Source organism: Cetorhinus maximus, chromosome 3 (assembly GCF_964194155.1).
Source record: "Cetorhinus maximus chromosome 3, sCetMax3.hap1.1, whole genome shotgun sequence".
NCBI lineage: Eukaryota > Metazoa > Chordata > Chondrichthyes > Lamniformes > Cetorhinidae > Cetorhinus > Cetorhinus maximus.
The window spans coordinates 112,459,679-112,479,313 of record NC_135881.1 but is presented as its reverse complement, the minus strand read 5'-3'; the positions used below and the strand labels follow the sequence as shown (position 1 = coordinate 112,479,313).

Below are 19,635 nucleotides of genomic sequence, written 5' to 3'. Positions count from 1 at the left end.
AATTTAACACCTCCTCAGTACTGCATTGAAGTGTTAGCCTAAATTATGTATTTAAGTGCAGCTTGGACCTTCCGTCCCCTGATGGCTCAAAGGCACGGGTGCTGCCCCAAGGCAAGCTAACTCTAAATCAAAGCTTCATATCCTCTCTTTGCCATTAACCATTTGAATAGTGAAATACTTTCATTTAATTTCAGAGCAGGAAGCATGTTAATCAGATACATTTTAAATATGATGAGAGGGTTTTCTTCTTCTGAGTGGAGTTCTGGTAACTTGCTCCCAAGCAGCCCTATCTATTCCAGCTCTGACCCATTTTCGTGGGTTGCAGCATGCTTCATTTGTATGATGGGCTCATAAAAGAATTCCAACAACAAGAGAATGCTTCCCAGTGTAAAGGCAGAGGATCCTCATGGTTTTGCAGCAGGGGAACCATTACAGCAGAGAAGAGACCGTGAGGAAGTGCTCGAAGATCATAAGAACGACTCCCAGCGAAGGCCTTGGACTAGATTAAAGTCTTCAACAGGTAAATCTGTGAGCTGACTGGATTGAGAATAAACCACTACAGGGAAATTGTAGGAACAAAAGGGGTTTCTTATCACCTTCCTCATGATGGTCCCAGGAAGCGGAAAAAATTGGATTGGGAAAAAGGAAAACCTGTTGGAGTCCAGGGACCTCTCTGCTGCTATTTGCATGCAATGGGCAGGGAAGAAACAACCAGTGGCAGTGCTATCGGAGGTAGAGGATGGGAAATCCCAGCCAAAGTAGTGAAGTGAAGGTATGACTGACTACTTGAATTTTGTGACGTTCTCCACCAAACCTCACCTTACATGTTGCAGAAGACAACAAAGCATAGCAAGAACAAAATATGGAATGCAAAAAAAATTGCAATATAATTTAGGATAAACTCAAACCATGGGATGGACTAGTTCTTATTGTCATCTGTTTCTGGGGTGCATGATTTGCACTGAAGAAAAACAGGACTTGTTCCATTCTTGAATGTGCGAAGGTTTGGTGGTCTAGGTTACTGGACATGTCATTCAGACGCCTGGACTAATAATCCAGAGAATTTGAGATCAAAGCTCACCCAGGGGATTTTAATATTTGAATTCAGTTTAAAAAACTGGCAACATATAAAAGCTGTCAGATTGTTGTAAAAAAACCAACTGGCTGATCAATGAAATAAACCTGCTTGTTATATATGTGACTCCAATCCCACTTAAATATAGTTCACCTTAAAGTCGTCTAATAAACCATTCAGTTGGACCAAACCGCTGCAAGGTGAAGGCCCACCTTCTTCAGGGCAACTAGGCAATGAATGTCAGCCTTGCTAACATAAATTATTTAAAAAGTGATTTAAATGGTTTTTGCTAAAATGGCACAGGCTTTATTTCTAACAAAAATTGTGATGTGTGATGGTTTTCGCCTTTCTCTTGAAACAGAATTGAACTTAAAATATCTCAACAATTTTGGGTTGGTGGTGAGGGGAAGATTTACTCTGTGTGTCTTTTGTAACAAAATTGGAAATGCTAATATGAAGAATGATTTTCCTACGCTGAATGGAGGAAATCTCTCTCTAATGTCTTCACATGGTCATAATGACACATCACTATTGTAAAGATCCCCAGTCTGTTATGTGCCAGAACTATAAGAAAGAGTTCTGAAGGTCACACCTTTTCAGGTTCTGACTTAATAAATTGTGACTGGCTGCAGAAAGGTGAGGATAGATCATTTATGAGATTAGTGATTTTAAAAACCAATAGATCTGGAGTTTGGTCATTTATAAGCTTTTGCATGACTTTAATGATTTAGACTATCTGGGGCTGAAATGTCAGAGGTAAAAAGAGCATGAATCTCGTGTTCTGTGGAAACCAATTAGGGCGATTTCAGTAGTCTGTACAATTGAAGTCTATTTGTATTCTTTGTTTTTTTAATTGCCATGAAATTTGATGGAGATCAGTCAATGATGGATGTAACTGTTCAATTGCTGAATACTTTTGTCACTTAGCAAAACTGTGAATGCATTCTCTTACAGGGCAAATGAAAGCACCTTCAAATCTTGTCATCACAGTGGGCCCTGATTTGAGGGAGCATTGATGCCAAGAAGCATAAATCTTGCATAGCTCTGATTTATATTTTAAGTCTTGTTGAATTAATAACTGCACATTCATCAACTATTCAGTAAACTAGGAATAACTTACATGGTGCGATGATCAGGCGTCCAAGGACCTAGACAGTGGAGAAGGAACATATACAGTGCACAAATCTGTTGTCCAGGGTCTCTTGGAACAGAAAAACAACTTGTGCAGCACTTTGATCAGGTTCCCCAAGCTACTCAAATTGGCATACATTAATTCATGACTGTAGCTAGCCTTGTGTGCGCTCATAAACTGTGAATTTAGCAGACAGTCTAAACTTGGAGTTAGAGAGAAAGTCACAGAGAAGCCTGATTCTTTCTAAATAGATGCACCAAGAGTGGATAGTAGCTAAGAGTAGGAACCCTAGCACTCAGATAATTTGACAGAATAATGGTTGAAATAGTGACTTCCTTGATCTGTGTTGTGCATCGTACACTAGGTGGTACATTTACACACTAAGTATTCAGGAATGCCCACTGATACTTGTATCTTTGGAATATCATTGTAGCAAATTTTGACTTCCTAAAGTCTTAATCTGTTCACAACTTGGTTTCATGATTCTATCCCTGATATAACTTCCTCAGCAAGTCCTTTGAGAATGGGAGCAAAAGGAATTTCTAGTTCTGTGGCAATTAAGACTCAAAACTGCAAACCCCAACTGTTAGACATGTAGTTCACAATGCTAGATTGGATCAAGCTCAGTCAAGTTGAAAAAACTGTGGTTGACTTCTACCCTACCAGTATAGTAGAGACCTGATTCAGTAATGTCCCTAAGGTAACCATTGACTGCCTTACCTTCCTCAACAAGATAACAAACATCCATTAGTGTTAATGGGTACTAACTCCAGCAGCATTATCCTTCCCTTTAAGGAGCTCTAAATGTGTTTTTGAAGCCTGAATTTAGTGAAAGCGTTGACATTATTCACCCTTTGGTGTTATTGTAGCCACACTCAGCAATTAAGCGAGTATTGATTGACAAAACAGACAAATGCAAAGTCACAAATTCTGTTTAGACGATTTTTTTATTTTTTAAACTGCTAACTCAGTTCACTCAGATCTATAAGCTATCAATAGCGTGATATTGTCTTCCACCTGAACTATTTTAATTTGACTGAATCTTTCCTTAATAAATATGACATGTGCCAGACTCCTGTGTAGTGCCCAAAGGTTAAGTAGGATGTTGCCACCCTATAACAATAGACCGATGACAAGTCTAATCTATAATACAAAGCGCTGACACTATACAATATCAACCACTCAGATGTTCAGCAGTGAGCTAAACTAGGCTGCAAACTCATTATTACTCCCCTAGGGTTACAATGCTCCCAGAGGAACCAAGAAAGCCAAAGGAAATCCATACCTACTGGCTAAACAGTAGCCAGAAGGCTGACTAGAAATATCGATTTTCTTTCTGGGTCATTTAGATTTTAATGGTGGAACAATGCTGAGTTGCTGTGTACTTTGCTGCCAGAATTGACTAAGTACCTAACCCATTTTTTTACAGGCTTTGGACAGCAAGCAACATAAATTATTTCCTTACCTGCACATGCTATCTGTACCTGCACATGCTATCTGTACCTGCACATGCTATCTGTATATGATCCTGCCATATGAATATGTTGGCAGGATCTAAGAAATGGAAACTCTGAAATGCATTTAGTTTAGTAGAAAAATTTGCATCTTCAAGCAATTTATGTTATGAAAAAAGTGAGTTTGAAAATAGAATTTACAAAAGAAACTGTAGTTGGTGAATTGAAGCATTTAAATTGATTTCAGGAAATTCATGAAAGGAGATTCTAAGATGGAGATAAGTGAACAAGCATCTGCTTCAACTTACCAGAAAATCAACTTCAGTCCATTTGTTCATACGGTAGATGTTGGCAGTATAGTTTCACACTCACCATTGCTAAGAACATTGTGAGGTTGTGTGGTGCATCACTGAATGTTGAAATGCAGAATCCCAAACTGACATTTGCAGTTTCAGCATCCATTTCTGGTGTTGAGTTTTATTCGGTGTATCTCCCTTCCCCACCTTCGTGAGAGATCTTACTTGGAGCTAGTTTTCAGCACCAAAAAAAACAGTTTATTACATCAAAAGGGGAATGTAATAGTTTTGATTTCAGTAATGCTCTGGATGTGACAGTAAGAGTAATGATGCATGAACATCTACATGTAGGACACAAATATTGCATACATTGAATATATTAGAGATATAAAACTTCTGTGTGTGGTTTATAAAATACAGTAAGTTACCCTTAGCCTATATACATGGTATGTGCGCATGATAAGATGGCATCCATGGCCTGCTAGTAAAGCTGCTATCTGTAAAGTTTTCCAGTGCTATGATGTCTTTTTTCAAGACCATTTTTGGCCTATTTTGCTGAGTTTGAATTTGCAACTCCAATTTCAGGAGGCTAGACAAGCCTCCTAACACTGCTGTCCCTTCTTTATGTCCACACGATGCGGTTCTTCAGAAGACTCTGAGCAATAGAGGTGGCAAAGCTGGTGGCAGTACATAAAACCCAGGGGGGGCTGGACTGCAACAAGGTCAGTTGATGCTTTATATTTCTTGGCACAGTTGATGCCAGAAGTATGATGTGTGTGCTGTCAGCTGCATTTCGATAACCAAAAGTACCTTAATGCTGGATGATCCAGATTGATTATTGGCCAACTTTTTTTGATCAGTGCTTACCCAAAGCATTTCTTCCTAAAAACTAGTTACATGAAGTAATCTGCTGTGTCCATTTCTTTTAGAATGAAGAACAAATTCTGGTATTTTGAATTTGGGACATCTGAAACGTTCTCCGCCACATGCAAGAGACTACATGAATATGTAGAGATTGAGGTAAGATGAATCGATAACTAGAAAAAGTGGTTCAAGATTAATTGTCCCTTAACTTTTCCTATTGCCCTAGGTGATCAGGTTTTAGGTAGAAATGGGCATTCCTATTTAGTGTATAATACCTATTCTATTAACACTGCTTAACAGGACCTTTTCATTCAGAATCCAGGGGCATGAAATCGGACTTGGTGGTGCCCATTGTTTGGTGTAGTGTGGGACTAAGTTGGTGCTGCTTTGTGGGCACACTCTTCTGCCATGCTTCACACCAGATACCATTTTGGTTCAGGGAATTAATGCACGTGCAGCAGTATGCAGAGCAGGTAGATCATGAGGTCAATCAGTGTGCAACATGGATTTGACACTGCTGGTGATATTTTGGACTTCAACGCTCCAGGTGACAACCTTGCTTAATCTCACACAGCTGAACCTGCTTTAAGTAGCAGGAAGGAATCCCACCAGTAATACTTAAAGGGTTCAACAACTACTTACAGATTAGGAACAAAAACAGAAACAGAAATACCTGGAAAAACTCAGCAGGCCTGGCAGCATCGGCGGAGGAGAGTACAGTTGACGTTTCGAGTCCTCATGACTCTTCAACAGAACTAAGTAAAAATAGGAAAGGGGTGAAATATAAGCTGGTTTAAGGGGGAGGGGGGGGAGGGGGGGGGTGTTTGTTGGGACAAGCAGCCAGTAATAGGTGGAGATAACCAAAAGATGTCACAGACAAAGGAACAAAGAGGTGTTGAAGGTGGTGATATTATCTAAAGGAATGTGCTAATTAAGAGTAGAAGACAGGACAGATAAGGTACAGATAGCTCTAGTGGGGGTGGGGGAACACTAAAAGGTAGAAATAAACAATGGGTGGAAATACATTTAAAAATAATGGAAATAGGTGGGAAAAGAAAAATCTATATAAATTATTGCAAAAAAACAAAAAGGAGGGGGAAGAAATGGGAGGGGGGTGGGGATGGAGGAGAGAGTTCAAGATCTAAAATTGTTGAACTCAATATTCAGTCCGGAAGGCTGTAAAGTGCCTAGTCGTAAGATGAGGTGCTGTTGCTCCAGTTTGCATTGAGCTTCACTGGAACAATGCAGCAAGCCAAGGACAGACATGTGGGCAAGAGAGCAGGGCGGAGTGTTGAAATGGCAAGCGACAGATTACACATTAGGTGCTGGCTGATTTCTTCTGGCTGTTGGTGCAACTCTACAAGGGTTTAAATTTTTCCATAGCTCTTAAAAGTTGCAAAAGTCTACAGGAAGTGATGTGGCAGTTGCTGGAGGAGTTTTTCCTGACTTTGAGGCATGTGCAAAAGCCAATTGCTGCCCAACATGGTGCACCAGTAGACCCTTCCCCTGGAATAGAGCAACACTGGGAGAATGAGCAGAGCCCAAGCAGAGCAGGCCAAGCTGCTAGAGAAGGGAAGGGGAGGAAAAAGAAGGGAGATGGCAAGTTTTCTGTTCAGGTTGTAAGTGAAAACGATATCTGATATTAGTAAATGCAACCCCAATTCCCCATTCGATAACAGTCCCACATGCCTTACCTTCTCACAGTTACTTCTCAGGGATAGAATGTAATTGTTTTCATACACCCCACAATCAGTAAGTTCTGTCTGGAAAGAGGCAAGTATTTTCATACCCCTGGTGTGTGTATTGTAGTTAAATAATTCAGCAGCAAGCTTTCATGAGTTTAAAATAAAGAAGGTTATTTATTATCATACACTTGCCCCTATTTAACGCAATGTCACACAGTCAGTCTCATGCATGCATACACACACACATACACACACACGCACAAATTGGATGCAGATAATAGTACTGCACTTTTACAGATTACAGTTAATTCAGCCTCCGATTTACGATTTCCAGTCTGCATATAGCAGGCGCATGGTTTCTTGAATGGGTTCGATGATTTAAAGTTGAAATGAGGGTCTTGTACATTGAAGGGTTCACAGCAGATTGCAAAGTCTCTTGTAGTCAAATATTTAGGAGGTTGGTTCTCAAGTGAACTTTGTAACTGGGACAGGTTAAGCACTTCGGCTGCTTGTTGACTTGCAGCTAGTTTCAGAGCTTGCTTCTCAAACTAGCTGATGACTGATGGGTCTGCTGGGCCCTGGGGAACAAGGGTATGTTCCCTGAAACCACCTTCGATTATATGACCACTGAGTTAACACTTCTGAGGCCCACCCTGCCTAGTTTAGATGGGGGACACCATTGTGATACAATGAATAGTTGATAGTGGCTATTGAATTTCAAACTATTGTACTGTATGAAACATGGATCCAGGCAGTTGGGAAACCCCATAGGGCAGAATTTTGCCGTTGGCGAGCAGGGGGCGGGGCCCGCTCACCGATGCATAAAATGACGCGGGATGACATCGGGCGGAACCTCCGATGTCATCCCGCCCCATTTAAATTTTCAGGAAGGCGGGGGCACAGCAAAATCAGCTGCGCGCCCGCCGACCGGTCAATGGCCAATTGAGGCCATTGACAGGATCATTTAAACAATTAAAGAACCTGCCCGTCCAACCTTAAGGTTGGTGGGCAGGCTAGGAGCCCCGGCGGCAACTAGAAAAAACATGAAACCTCATCCACCGGCGGGTGAGGTTTCATACAGGGTTTTAAAAAGTTTAATAAAGCTATAGTGTAAATTATAAACATGTCCCATCTCATGTGACATTGTCACATGAGGGGAACATGTTAGGGATTTTTTTTTTCTATTTTTAATCTTTTTCAAAGTGGAAGTGATCTCCCTGAGGTTGCACTTTGCCTCAGGAAGATGTGCGCTCTTTTGTGCACATTCGCGAAAGAGCACACTCTCGCTTTTGGGGAATCCCCCCCCCCTGTCCCCACAGGAAGCGCATCCTTCCAGATGTCATGCTGGGCGGGCCTTAATTGGCCCACCCATGTTAAATGGCGGTGCGGGCTGCTTCTCCGGCGGGGATCAGCTCTCCACCCGCTGGAGATTGGGTCGGGCCCACCCGACACACAGAAAATTCTGCCCATAGTCTTTAGGTGTTGACCTATCCTTAAACAATGAGATGTGTGAATTCCACAAATGGCTGTGAGGTACACTCACCTATGTGCACATTTAATTAGGTATTTGCATGAGATTTGATAATTTCTGTAGGTTCAAATGCTAAAAGTCATGTGGTTTGCAGCAGCCACCCTAGCAGCTTATTTGTGTCCAATTTTTTTAAGTACAGACTGAAAACTTCAAATCTCTTCATTTACCTAAAAATGCAAATTCCCTTCATACTTTACATGCTAAGCCAACATCCATATTTATTCATTAGTATGTCAAGCACCTAGATTCTTTTGATGATTTAAAGCTTACAGTCTACTTGACTACAAAATGTAATTAAATCACACACAGACCCAACCATACTTACCTCCATAAACTACTTCACAATAAAATCAGAAAAATATTATGAAAATTATTATACTTTCATCACACAATTAAAAACAAGAAAATATTTGTCACTCAATGCAAAATATAATTGTTTCTGTTAACAAACCCCACTTTAGTGGATAGAAGCAGCACACTATTGCAGGTGAATTGGTTGATGCTAATTTGCTGCAAGGTTTTGCCATTTTTAAACTTGGAAGTGAAACTGGAGCCATTGGCCAATAGAATAGACCATCATTAGTTCAAAACATTCTCATTTATACATACGATTGTTATTTGCGGTGCTTTTGAGGTTCAAGTCTTTTGGATGTTACTATCCAGATATTGCAAAAGGCCAGGTTCAAAGAAGTGGAGCTGGTTGCATAATATGAATGACCAAGTTGTGTGTAATTGTCTGACAAAGCCATGGTTGTAAAATGTATCATACTGAAATCTAAGCTTTTGATGGGTTCATAAATAGAGGCACAGAATACAAAAGCCAAGTTTTGATAAACCTGTATAAAACAGTTCGGACCCACTTTGACTATAGTTCCCAATTCGGGGCACCTGAAGGAAGTGCAGGGGGTGGGGCTAAAAGCTTGGGGCCAATAATTGGCCCAGAAACAACAGAGGTTCCGGGGCCCATGATTTCTCCCCCCGGCCCTGCCTTTCTCTGTGCCCTGAGAGCTGTGTCAGGAGAGATGGTAGCCTAGTGGCAATGTCACTGGGCAAATAATCCAGAGGTCCAGGTTAATGCTGTGGAGGCACAGGCTCAAAACCCACCATGGTAGCTGATGAAATTTAACTTCAATTAATAATTCTGGAATCAAAAGCTAGTTTCAGTAATGGTGCCTTGAAGCAATTATCAATTGTTGTAAAAACCCATCTGGTTCACGGGTATCCTTTAGGGAAGGAAATCTGCTGTCCTTACCTGGTCTGGCCTACATGTGACTCCAGACCTACAACAATGTGGTTGACTCTTAACCACCCTCTGAAGCGGTCTAGCAAGCCACTCAGCTCCAAGAAACTGCACTTGATTGGAGGGGAAAAACAGAGTGAAATTATCTAAACTTTCCCCTCCCATCAAGTATTGTTTCTGGCATTGGCGGGTCTCAGGACCCAGGTAGCCAATGGATCCAAGAGGGTGGGTGTAGGAGAGGAGCTGGGAAAGCTTAGGGTACGGGGGGAGAGGAGCTGGGAGAGCTTAGGGTACGGGGGGAGAGGAGCTGGGTTGCATTGATACATGAGGGTTAGACCCCAGCAGGCTTTTAAGAACCAAGTTTATAACATTTTTTAAAAGCGTCATAACTGTTTTAAAATATTTAAATCATTAAAAAAAACTGATCTTAAGGCACATTTCTTCAGCTTGTGACATCAATAAGAGGTATGTATGGCTTTGCTGGCAGTACACCATGCTGGAAAACTCACTGCTCACCTCAACACTGGGTCCCCAGAGGAAGCTGCCTCTGCAGCCTACAAACCAGCTAAATATGGTCTTTCATGCAGTCAGCGGCAGATGCCATTGCTTTGCTGTTGACAGGAAAATCCAGGCCAAAGGAAATGCTGAGAGTAAACTTCAAAAATATAAATAAATCAAAACCAATATTAATGAAGCTAATAGCCTTTAGAACAAGTTTGAGATTTTCTAATGTTAATGTAATTGATATCAAAAAATTATATAGAGATTACGCAGGTCAGTCTAAGGGGCGAAACGGAATATGATTAATTTACATTCCACATTCTTCATCGCGCTGGATAAAATGTTTTCAAATATTAGTTGGAAAATTGTAACTTCAAAAGAGACTGCATTAAATGTGTTGGCCGGAATCACCTGTTCTGGAACAAAATTGTCCCAGATTTGCACTAAGTGCAGTAGCGGGCAGGAAAAGGGACCTTTTACCCGCTAGCCGCAATGGCATCTTTTCACACCATATCGGCCCAATCCCAGCTCATTAATAATGCATTCCTGGGAAACGTGCCATTTTGATGGCAGGCGGGCTCTCATTCACCCACCATGCCATCACCTCGCTGCTTCATCATGCTGGTCGCCATATTTAAAATACAGCCATGCAAACACCTCTCAGTGCTTCCAGACAAGGACTGCTGCAAAGAAGACATGGCCCCGAAAGGCAAGAAGACTGCAGCACCCAGATTTAATGACGCATTCCTCGATCACCTTTTGGACACAGTGGAGGCCTGCCATGATGTCCTCTATCCCCGCTCTGGCTACAGGAGGGGCAGCAGCGTCACCAACCCAGCATGGAAGGTGGCAGCAGCAGTGGTCAGCGCCAACACCCTACAAAAGAGGACAGCCACCCAGTGTGGAAAAAGGATGAATGATCTCCTTCATTCCGCTAGGGTGAGTCACTCTTCTCATCACACACAACTCACGCTCACAAACCTATCACACATTCACAGGGCCTCACTCACTGCCACCACAAGGGACACCACCATTCACTCACACACACTTTCATTGCCCTCATCCTGTCCATGGGACCACTCACCACCCACACAGACCAGGCATATTTATCATCTGGCCTGGCAGGCATCCTGCTTACACTCTCTCCATCTCTATTCATGCAGGAAAAGCCGACGCACAGCAAGAGGAAGAGGAGACAGACTAGTGGAGGAATGCCTGAAATCAAGGTCCTCAGGACTTTAAAACTAGAGCCATCCAGCTGGCTGGCGTGCATCTGGACTGTTCCTGTGCTGAGGCTGAGGTCGGCGGTGCTCTACCAAGTGAGGATCCAGCAGTACAACATCCATCAGACAACCATGCTGTGAGTGATGTGATGTGTTTCACTGGCCACTGCCATGCACTAATTATCTCTCCTTGCTTTTACAGGTACATCTGGGAAACAGCCAATGGAGTTCAAGACCTAGGGGCACCAATCAAGCCGCAAAGAAGAGGAATCGGAAGGCTACTTCACTGAAGTTCCGTCACAGCGCTCACCCACACCCTCCACCAGCGCAGAGACACACACCTCGGCGAGACCTAGCTTTAGAGTAGCCTTGAGATCACAATCTGGTGAACACATCGCACTGTCTGATCCACAGCAGGCAGAGGCAGGGACTTCCCAGGAACCCGGCACCCATAGGACTGCTGGAGGCCAGAAATTTGCTGAGTCTGAGTCAGATGACGAACCTCTGAACTTGGTCATGTTACAGTTGCTGGAGCTGCAAAGGCAAGCTCGGGAACATCAGGAAGGGGTGCCCACTGCACTCCTCAGATTGCAAGGCACGATGGAGTCCATCCGTCTTCAGTCTGAGATGATAGCACCGGCACATCAATGCACAGTGGTCAACTGGCAGGATGGCGGCCGCCATGGAGACCATGGTCCAGGACATCAGTCCTACACCACGGCACAGGATGTAATCCTTCACTGATACCATAGTTGGCCTCCAAAGGTGTGTACACGAGAGGGCTCCAGGGCAGCTTGATCTCACTCCAGCTATCCATTCTCCTCATGGAGTCAGCAAGGGGCCCTTGGGCACCCACAGGGAGGAGGATCAGCAGGTGCATACCCTGGGGCCATCCACCCGGGTGACTCCAGGAGTGTCCAGCCCATCCGAATCCCCTCTCCTTGTGACCCCAGCAGCTCCAGCTCCACAGGCCAAGGGGGGTGCCACTGCCGCACGGTAGGGCCCCGAAAGCAGGCTGGGGCCCTCCAGGTCTCAACCGTCCAGAGGACACCCGCCAAGGTCATCATAGGGCATTATGGTCAGCAGGCTGCATCCACCTCCGCTGTGGATGACTGGGGAGCATCAAGACATAGCGGCAGGGTTATAAAGTTAAGAAGATGTAGTTGCACAGCCTGGGCACAGGTGTTAATCACTTGTACATAATGTTCACTATTGTAAATAAACTCTCAGCAATGTCACCCTGTCTATAGCTCCTTGTTATGATGAGCAGTGTTCGTGTCACTCAGATGTGAAACCTTGGTTTCTGCACAAGATAAAGGCAGGTGTCTCAGTCCAGGGTCTCTTCCCTGTGCTTTGTGCAGCCTTCAGGCCAAAGTGATGGTCCAGCTTCACACTCCCTAGACACATCAGTGATGCCTGCACTTCGATGGTGCTTGTCATTGCTGCCAGAATGTCATGGGCAGGCGTCACAGAGTTCCGTCATACTCTCCGTGTGGCTCTCAACACCTTTAAAGTGGGACTGACCCCCATTTTATCAGTATCTATGACCAGTGACGCTGAGCTCCTGAAGGGGTCAGGTGCTGAAGGCTGACAAAGGATCAGGTGCATTTAAAGTTTCATGACTGCGACTCCATGATAAGACCCTGATCACAGAGCGCAAGTGAGCTGCCCTCAGCCAGACAGGAGTCAGACATTCACAGAGGCTATGTGAAGATCTATGGAGTGTCCTCAGTGCATGTTGTCATCATCCTCCTGGAATCGAGCCACTATTAGGACCTCCACTGCATTTCTATGACTAGAGCCTTATCACAGAGGGAATGTGCGCTGCCGTCAGCCATCATGCTGATATGCTTGGATGATCGGGTGGGGGTGATGATTCCAACGAGCTTGGCTTATATGATACGCAGATGTATTACAATAAGGTTCCCAATGTCCGATGGTGGGAAATGCAGCCTGCCATTGATGAGCAGAGTGGACGTTTGCAAACTGGTTTCATGACATTGTGAAACCGATTTTTGGCCTTGGCACCTTATTGTCCGCTCACGTTGTCGAACATGCCCTATGCCAGCTGGCACAGACAATTCCGTCCCTGGAGTCTAAGTTTGGTGGTGGGAGCGGAAGTGATAGCGATTTCCACTGGTGGAGTGGGATGTCTGACTACACGCAATCTAGCACTATTCAGCTCATTACAAATACATCCACGAGGAGCTCACTGATTCTCACAACAGGGACAGGCAGGGATTTGCCATGCCCAATGTTATCTCATTAGTTCGAAGATCTGGGTACCATATTTAAGGGCACCCAGAGAGCCTATACTACCCCTTCCGCTTTTACCCGGCCACTTCTCCACCCTTCCCCACTGACCCTTCTTCCCCTCGTTGGTCACCTTCCATGCACTGCCACCACACACTCTCAAGCATAGTCTGGCTGGCATTTACCACTGGTCCCCAAAGAGGACAATGCAGTGGCAATATACTGCTAATCATGGAAGAAGGCAGCCTCTACAGGTGCACGCCACTTACGTGGAGCCTTGAATGTGAACGTTCTAATTTCTTGCTGTTGGCGGGCTTAATTTGGAAGAGGAGCTTAATTTCAGTGAGCTGGCCTTTTAATCAGCATGCATGACATGCTAATTTATGTAAAAGAGCTTCCCAACGAATAACGAAACGCGCCTCTGCACCCAGACAGAAATTCGGCCCAAGGCATTCAGTAAAGATAGGGAAGGAAAAAAATGAGGAAGGGAGGAGAATATTACAGTGCTGGAGAGAGGGGATGTATTCTATAGGCCACTCTCTAGTGGGATAGATATAGTGGAACAAAATCATGAAGTGGCTCGGCAGAGTAAATGAGGAGTAACCACCCCCATTGATGGAAGAGTTGAAAATTAGAGGACACAGAATTAAGGAGATTGGCAAAAGAACCAAAGGCGACATGAAGAAAATCTATTTTTACACAGTGACATCCGGAATGCACTGCCTGAAAGAGTAGCGCAGGCAGATTCAATTGTGGCTTTCAAGAGGAAAATGGGTAACCACCTGAAGGGAAAACATATCTGGGTTACAGGGAAAAGGCTGGGGCGTGAGACTAGCTAAAATGCTTTTGCAGTGAGCCAGCAAGGACTTGATGGGCCAAATGGCCTTCTGTGATGTAACCATTCTGTGACGCAGTTAACTTAATTTGGCTGCGGTGGTGGCGCCACAAAACTTTTCCCTACACTCCACAGCATTTGAAGGCTTTATATCCTGCAGCTGCCTCAAATTCCTGCCTTTTGTCCAGGTATTTCCCAGTCTACACTGTGCCACTTTTCCTCCCAATGCCACTTGATTTTCCAGCTCCCTCTCTATCCCTGCTTTAGAAGCATTGTCTATACTTGCTCTATGTATTTAAATTTGCTGATTCTGCAATTTATTGCTGTGTTGGTGCTATGAGCTGGAGGTGTGTGCAATTTTAGGTACATTCTATCCAATTCGCAAGTAACATTTTACAAAGAAAGATCAAACCCAAATGTTTCTGCAAGACACAAGATGCTGGGGCAGATTTTAATTTTTTGCACTGAAACATCAGTAATTGTCCAGATGAATCACATAGAGAAAATCAGGCAGAACAGAGGTTGCCTGATTTATTTCTCAATTTATTTAAATTGACCAAAAATCAGACAAGCTCCATTATTGGAGGTGATGCTGTGATGACCCATGTGCTGGGCAAAGCCTGTATTTTCTTATGTACTATCTCCCTTGAAGACCAGAGTGGGCTGGGGAGTATTCTGAAAGAGAGTTAATTGGTTTCCTGATTGTGACATAATTAGGTTCCAAGAAGTTCCCATGTGACCTCAGGTTGCCATGCTGTTGAACAGCTAAAAAACAAAGGACTAATAGAAAATTAATTGCAGTGGGGTTGGGCCACACAGTGTTTTCTGTTTGGCAGTTCAGAACACACTGAGAATTTGTATAAAACAGAAACAAGCAAAGTTCTCTCCAAATGGAACAGTTTTCTGTTTGGCAATCTTCAAACAGATCCTGGTATTGAAGCAGGTCTCTGAGAATAGAGTAGAGACTGTGTTATTCTGCCTGTTATACATTTGGAAATAGCAGAGAGCTAAAGACAGGAAGGGAAATGGGTTGTGGATTGGATGAGACCCATTGCTGCTGTTTCAGTGTTGCTAGAATCCACCAAGCCATCTAAAGATTTCGGAGAAAGGAGTGTCCGCAGATTTTGTGCCACCAGGACTGTTGTGACCCCAATGAGAGAGGGTTCATAGACTTGCGCCTTGTCGGTGGCAACCATGTTCTGGGACTTCGGGTGGAATATGGATGTTGGTGAAGGTGTCTCGAGGGCTGAAACAATTAAGTATAAAGTGAGAGACCATACATGGTGGAGACTGAGTTGGAAAGGCGATGAGATTGCATGTGTTCCACATATGTGCTGGAAGGTATGTGAGTGCTTGTAACTCCATAAAGCATATCTTTGTTGTATCAACAATTTAAAGTGAAATTTACCTTTTTATTTGAAATATCCTTCATCTGCCAACTAATGTTTGAAACATGTTGATTTTATGTAGTTTGTTACAGTACAAGTTTTAAAAAGTGAAATTTTGTCCAGCAATTTTCCTTCCATTGGGATCGTGGGAATTCCTTTCTTGTTAAAAAGTTATTGGTCTCAACAGGGATTTTCTGGCCTGATTTTTGTTTTTGCTCTCCAATCAACCTACTGTTTTTGTCCATGTGGGAAAGAGGAAAATGTGCCCCTCCATCTTCCTGAAAGTGGTGTGCAAGCCTTTTTCTTTTAATTTGTTTATTCGTGTACATTTTTCTGAATTAATTTAAAGAAAATGTGCCTATTTTGAATGCTGAGGAAACCTCGAAGGAATAACCCAGTTATTTTCCAGGTGCCACCAGAGACTACTAAAACGCAATGCTTTAAAAGATTTTAAATACAATTTACGAAACCACACAACAAATGAAGCCATTTCAACATTTATTATCACATCAGAGTGGCAGAAGTAGCAAAGCAATGGGGACAACTATTACTATAGAAAAGTGTTATTTCTTATCAGTGAGTGGAAAATGCCTGCAGCAACCAACAACAAATTGTCATCCAGAAATTCTAAAAAGAGTGGGTCGAAGGAAAATCTAGGAAAGATAAAGCAGGCTTTGACAAATGTGAATGTGTGTATTTCCAATATACTCCTAATAAGTGCTATAAAAATATTGCTTCTTCTTTTAACTGTAATAAAGTAGTGGTGCATTTAGATTTTTTTTAATCCAGTAAAGTAGATTTTGAGAAACCGAGGCTTAGTCAAATAATTACAGCAGAAAATTACCTGCTGTGTTCAATACTGGGTGTTAATGGAAGCCCTACCCAGTGGCTGCTATCCCACACCAGTCTTCTTTTCTTATTTAAGTCATCTCAGTTAGTTTAGGAGACCCCAGACCCTTTTAACTTAACCACAGGAGGTATTAGATTGCATATTTATCATACCTTGCATGAAACGTACTTAAATATGTATAAAGATATGACTGACACAAATTAGTTAGAATTCAAATGCTGTGCACCATATTTTGTAGTGGACTCCCTACTGTTTGACATTTCTTCCCTGTCAAAGATCAAATTATTTTAATTTAGCTTGTAAATTATATGATGTTATGGCTGCTTTCTGGGAATTCCCCATGGTCAGTCAACTTTTGCTGTTCCTGCTACTTGTCAATGTAAAAGATATAATATGTATGCAAATAAGGTTAAAAATATGTGTGCTTCCAATTACCTAGTCTTTTCTTGCCCAGACCCTCCATACTAAGACAGTGGGAGTCCTGACATTTAATTTGCTAAGGCCACTGTGTATTTAACTAAGTGTCGTTCGATGGGCCAAATGGTCTCCTTCTGTGCTGTAAAATTCTAAGACAATGAAATCAATGCTGGTCTTAGGCCACATTTTTGCCAACTGTGCAATGATTAGCTATTTCATTGAAGTAAGCATGACTGATGTGGTCTCCTTTTTAAAATCATACATCATAAAGTTTTCAGAATAACCCAGTGCGTAATATATTTCAGTAATATATTCAGATAATATTTATCGTTGTGCTTTAGAAAGAAACATATTTTCTTTTTAATTCTGAGTAAGTTAAGCAGACTATTGTTAATATGTAAATAATGTACACTGGAGTGCAAATATCATTATAACTGTGTTTATTCAACAACGATCTAATTTCAAAACTGTAAATGTAGCCATAATTTTAATAGAAACGATTTGATCCAGAGTGCTGCAAAAATTATAATAATTCTCTTTGCTATGTACCAGTGTCAGCTTAGCCCAGTCTATCATTCTTGCCTCAGTGTCAGAATACTATGGGTTTAACCTCCAAAACAAACTTCCATGCAATATCAAGGGGGTACTGCAAAGTAGAAGGTGCCATTTTTTGTAAGCACTGCTAAATTGAGGCACCATTGAGGACTTAAGAGCCAAAATATTATTTAATTATGAGAAAGGAGCTCTTCCATGGCCTTGCCAACTGACCTCCCTTAACTAGCATACCAAAAACAGGATAAATTGTCATTTATTTCATTTGCTGCTTGTGGGACCTTATTCTGCACAAATTAACTGTTATAGAATTATTCAGCATAGAAGGAGACCATTCACCCATCGCACCTGTGCTGGACCTTTGAAAAAACTATCCAATTAAATCTACTTTATTGCTCTTTCCCCAAAGCCATGCAATTTTTCCTTTACAAGTAGACATCCAATTCCCTTTTAATAGTTACCATTTAAATTGGTCCACTATACTATCAGGCCATGCATTCTAGTTCATAAAAATTCATGTTATCTTTTCCCGGGTCTTCTATCAAAGATACCTGTGTCCCCTGGTTATCAACAGTGAAAACTTTTTCTCCTGACTTACTCTATCAATAATTTCACAATTTTAAACACCTCTATTAATTCATCCCTTAACCTTTCAGCTGTAAGGAGAATAATCCCAGCTTCTCTAGTCTTTCCACATAAATGAAACCCATCATCCCTGGGCACCATTTTAGCATTCTCTCCAAACACTTGACATCCTTCCTAAAGTGTGGTGTCCAGAATTTGACAAAATCTGCCAGCTGAGGATAACTAATGATTTGTAAAGATTTAGCATAGCTTCCTAACTATTGTACTCTATGCCCTAATATTTATGGGGAGGCGGGGAGGGGGCATAGGTGGGCGCTGTTTTGCAGTTGGGAAACCCAGAGGAACAGATTTAATGGCAGGACCTCATTATTATTTTTGAAGTCAGTTTCCTGGATGCAGCCAGCTAGTTTACATAGCAGTGACTGCCCTTCAAAAATAATTCATTGGCTTTGAAGTGTTTTCAAATACCTGAAGACATGAAACATGCAAGTTCTTTCTTACTCCTGTCATACTTTCTTACTTCTGATCTTAACTTTGTGCAGTTCTGTAAAATGGGTGATGATGGGTTGGCAAGTCTGATTTTTACTTCCATTGAGTTTAGTCTGTTGACCCCGATGTTAAAGAGAGCAAATATATGGCTATTATAACATTCATATCTTTAAGTTCCCCTTTACTACATACAGGTGGAGCTTCACACTGTCCCACCATGCTGATCTTTAGCTTGGTCGTTTTCTTCAACAACATGAATGGGACTGCGATTTTATCGATGCAAAGAATTGCATCTACTAATACACCTTAGCAATGTGTCGCACGCAGCCACCAACATAAACTGCAGTACCTGTAGTTATTTATTTTACTCAGTCATGGGAGATAAGCATCGTTGGCAAAGCCAGCATTTATTGCCCATCCCTAATTGCCCTTGAGAAGGTAGTGGCTCAGGCACCTTCTTAAACCTCTGCCGTCCCTGTGGTGTTGGTATATGCACAGTGTTAATATGGTGGGAGATCCAGGATATTGATCCAGCGACACCAAAGGAATGGCAATGTATTTCCAAGTCAGGATGGTGTGTGACCTGCAGGGCAACTTGCAGGTGATGGTGCTTCCATACACTTACTCCCTTGTCCTTCGAGCTGCTAAAAGTCACAGATTTGAGAGCTGCTGTGGAAGAAGCTTTGGTGAGTCTCTGCAGTGTATCTTTTAGATGGTACAGCATTCAATTGCATCCACAACTCCTCAGACAATGAAGCAGTCCATGCTTGCGTGCAGCAAGACCTGGACAATGTTCAGGCTTCGGCCGAATGGAACTGAATGCTGTATAATCATCAGTGACATCCCTGCCTCTGACCTTATGATAGAGCAAAGGTTATTGGTGAAGCAGCTGAAGATGGTTGAGACACTACCCCAGCCATATCCTGAAGCTGAGATAATTGGCTCCAACAACCATAGCCATCTTCCTTTGTGCAAGATATGACTCCAGCCAGTGGAGTTTTCCCACAATTCTCATTGACTTCTATCTGTGCCCTAACTTTTCTATGGGTCCTTGATACCACACTCAGTCAAATCCTACCTTGATGTCAAGGGGAGTCAACTCTCTCCTCACTTCTGAAATTCAGTTCTCTGTCCATGTTTGGACCCAAACTCTAATGAGGTCTGGAATCAAATGGCGAACCCAAACTGTGCATCAGTGAGCAGGTTATTGGTGTGTAATTGTTGCTTGATAGGACTGTCAACAACACTTTCCTCCACTTTTCAGG

At 42.5% G+C, this 19,635-nt stretch overlaps 1 protein-coding gene across 6 annotated transcripts in view; it reads left to right on the top strand.

The window, feature by feature from the left end:
- The window catches only part of dgkb (diacylglycerol kinase, beta), a 959,831-nt gene that overhangs the window by 775,433 nt on the left and 164,763 nt on the right, over positions 1-19,635 (top strand). For all 6 annotated transcript variants that reach the window (XM_078535051.1, XM_078535068.1, XM_078535062.1 and 3 more), the window contains one exon: positions 4,887-4,977. In XM_078535051.1, coding sequence (XP_078391177.1) covers positions 4,887-4,977 — 91 coding nt within the window. The remainder of the gene's footprint in view (positions 1-4,886; positions 4,978-19,635) is intronic.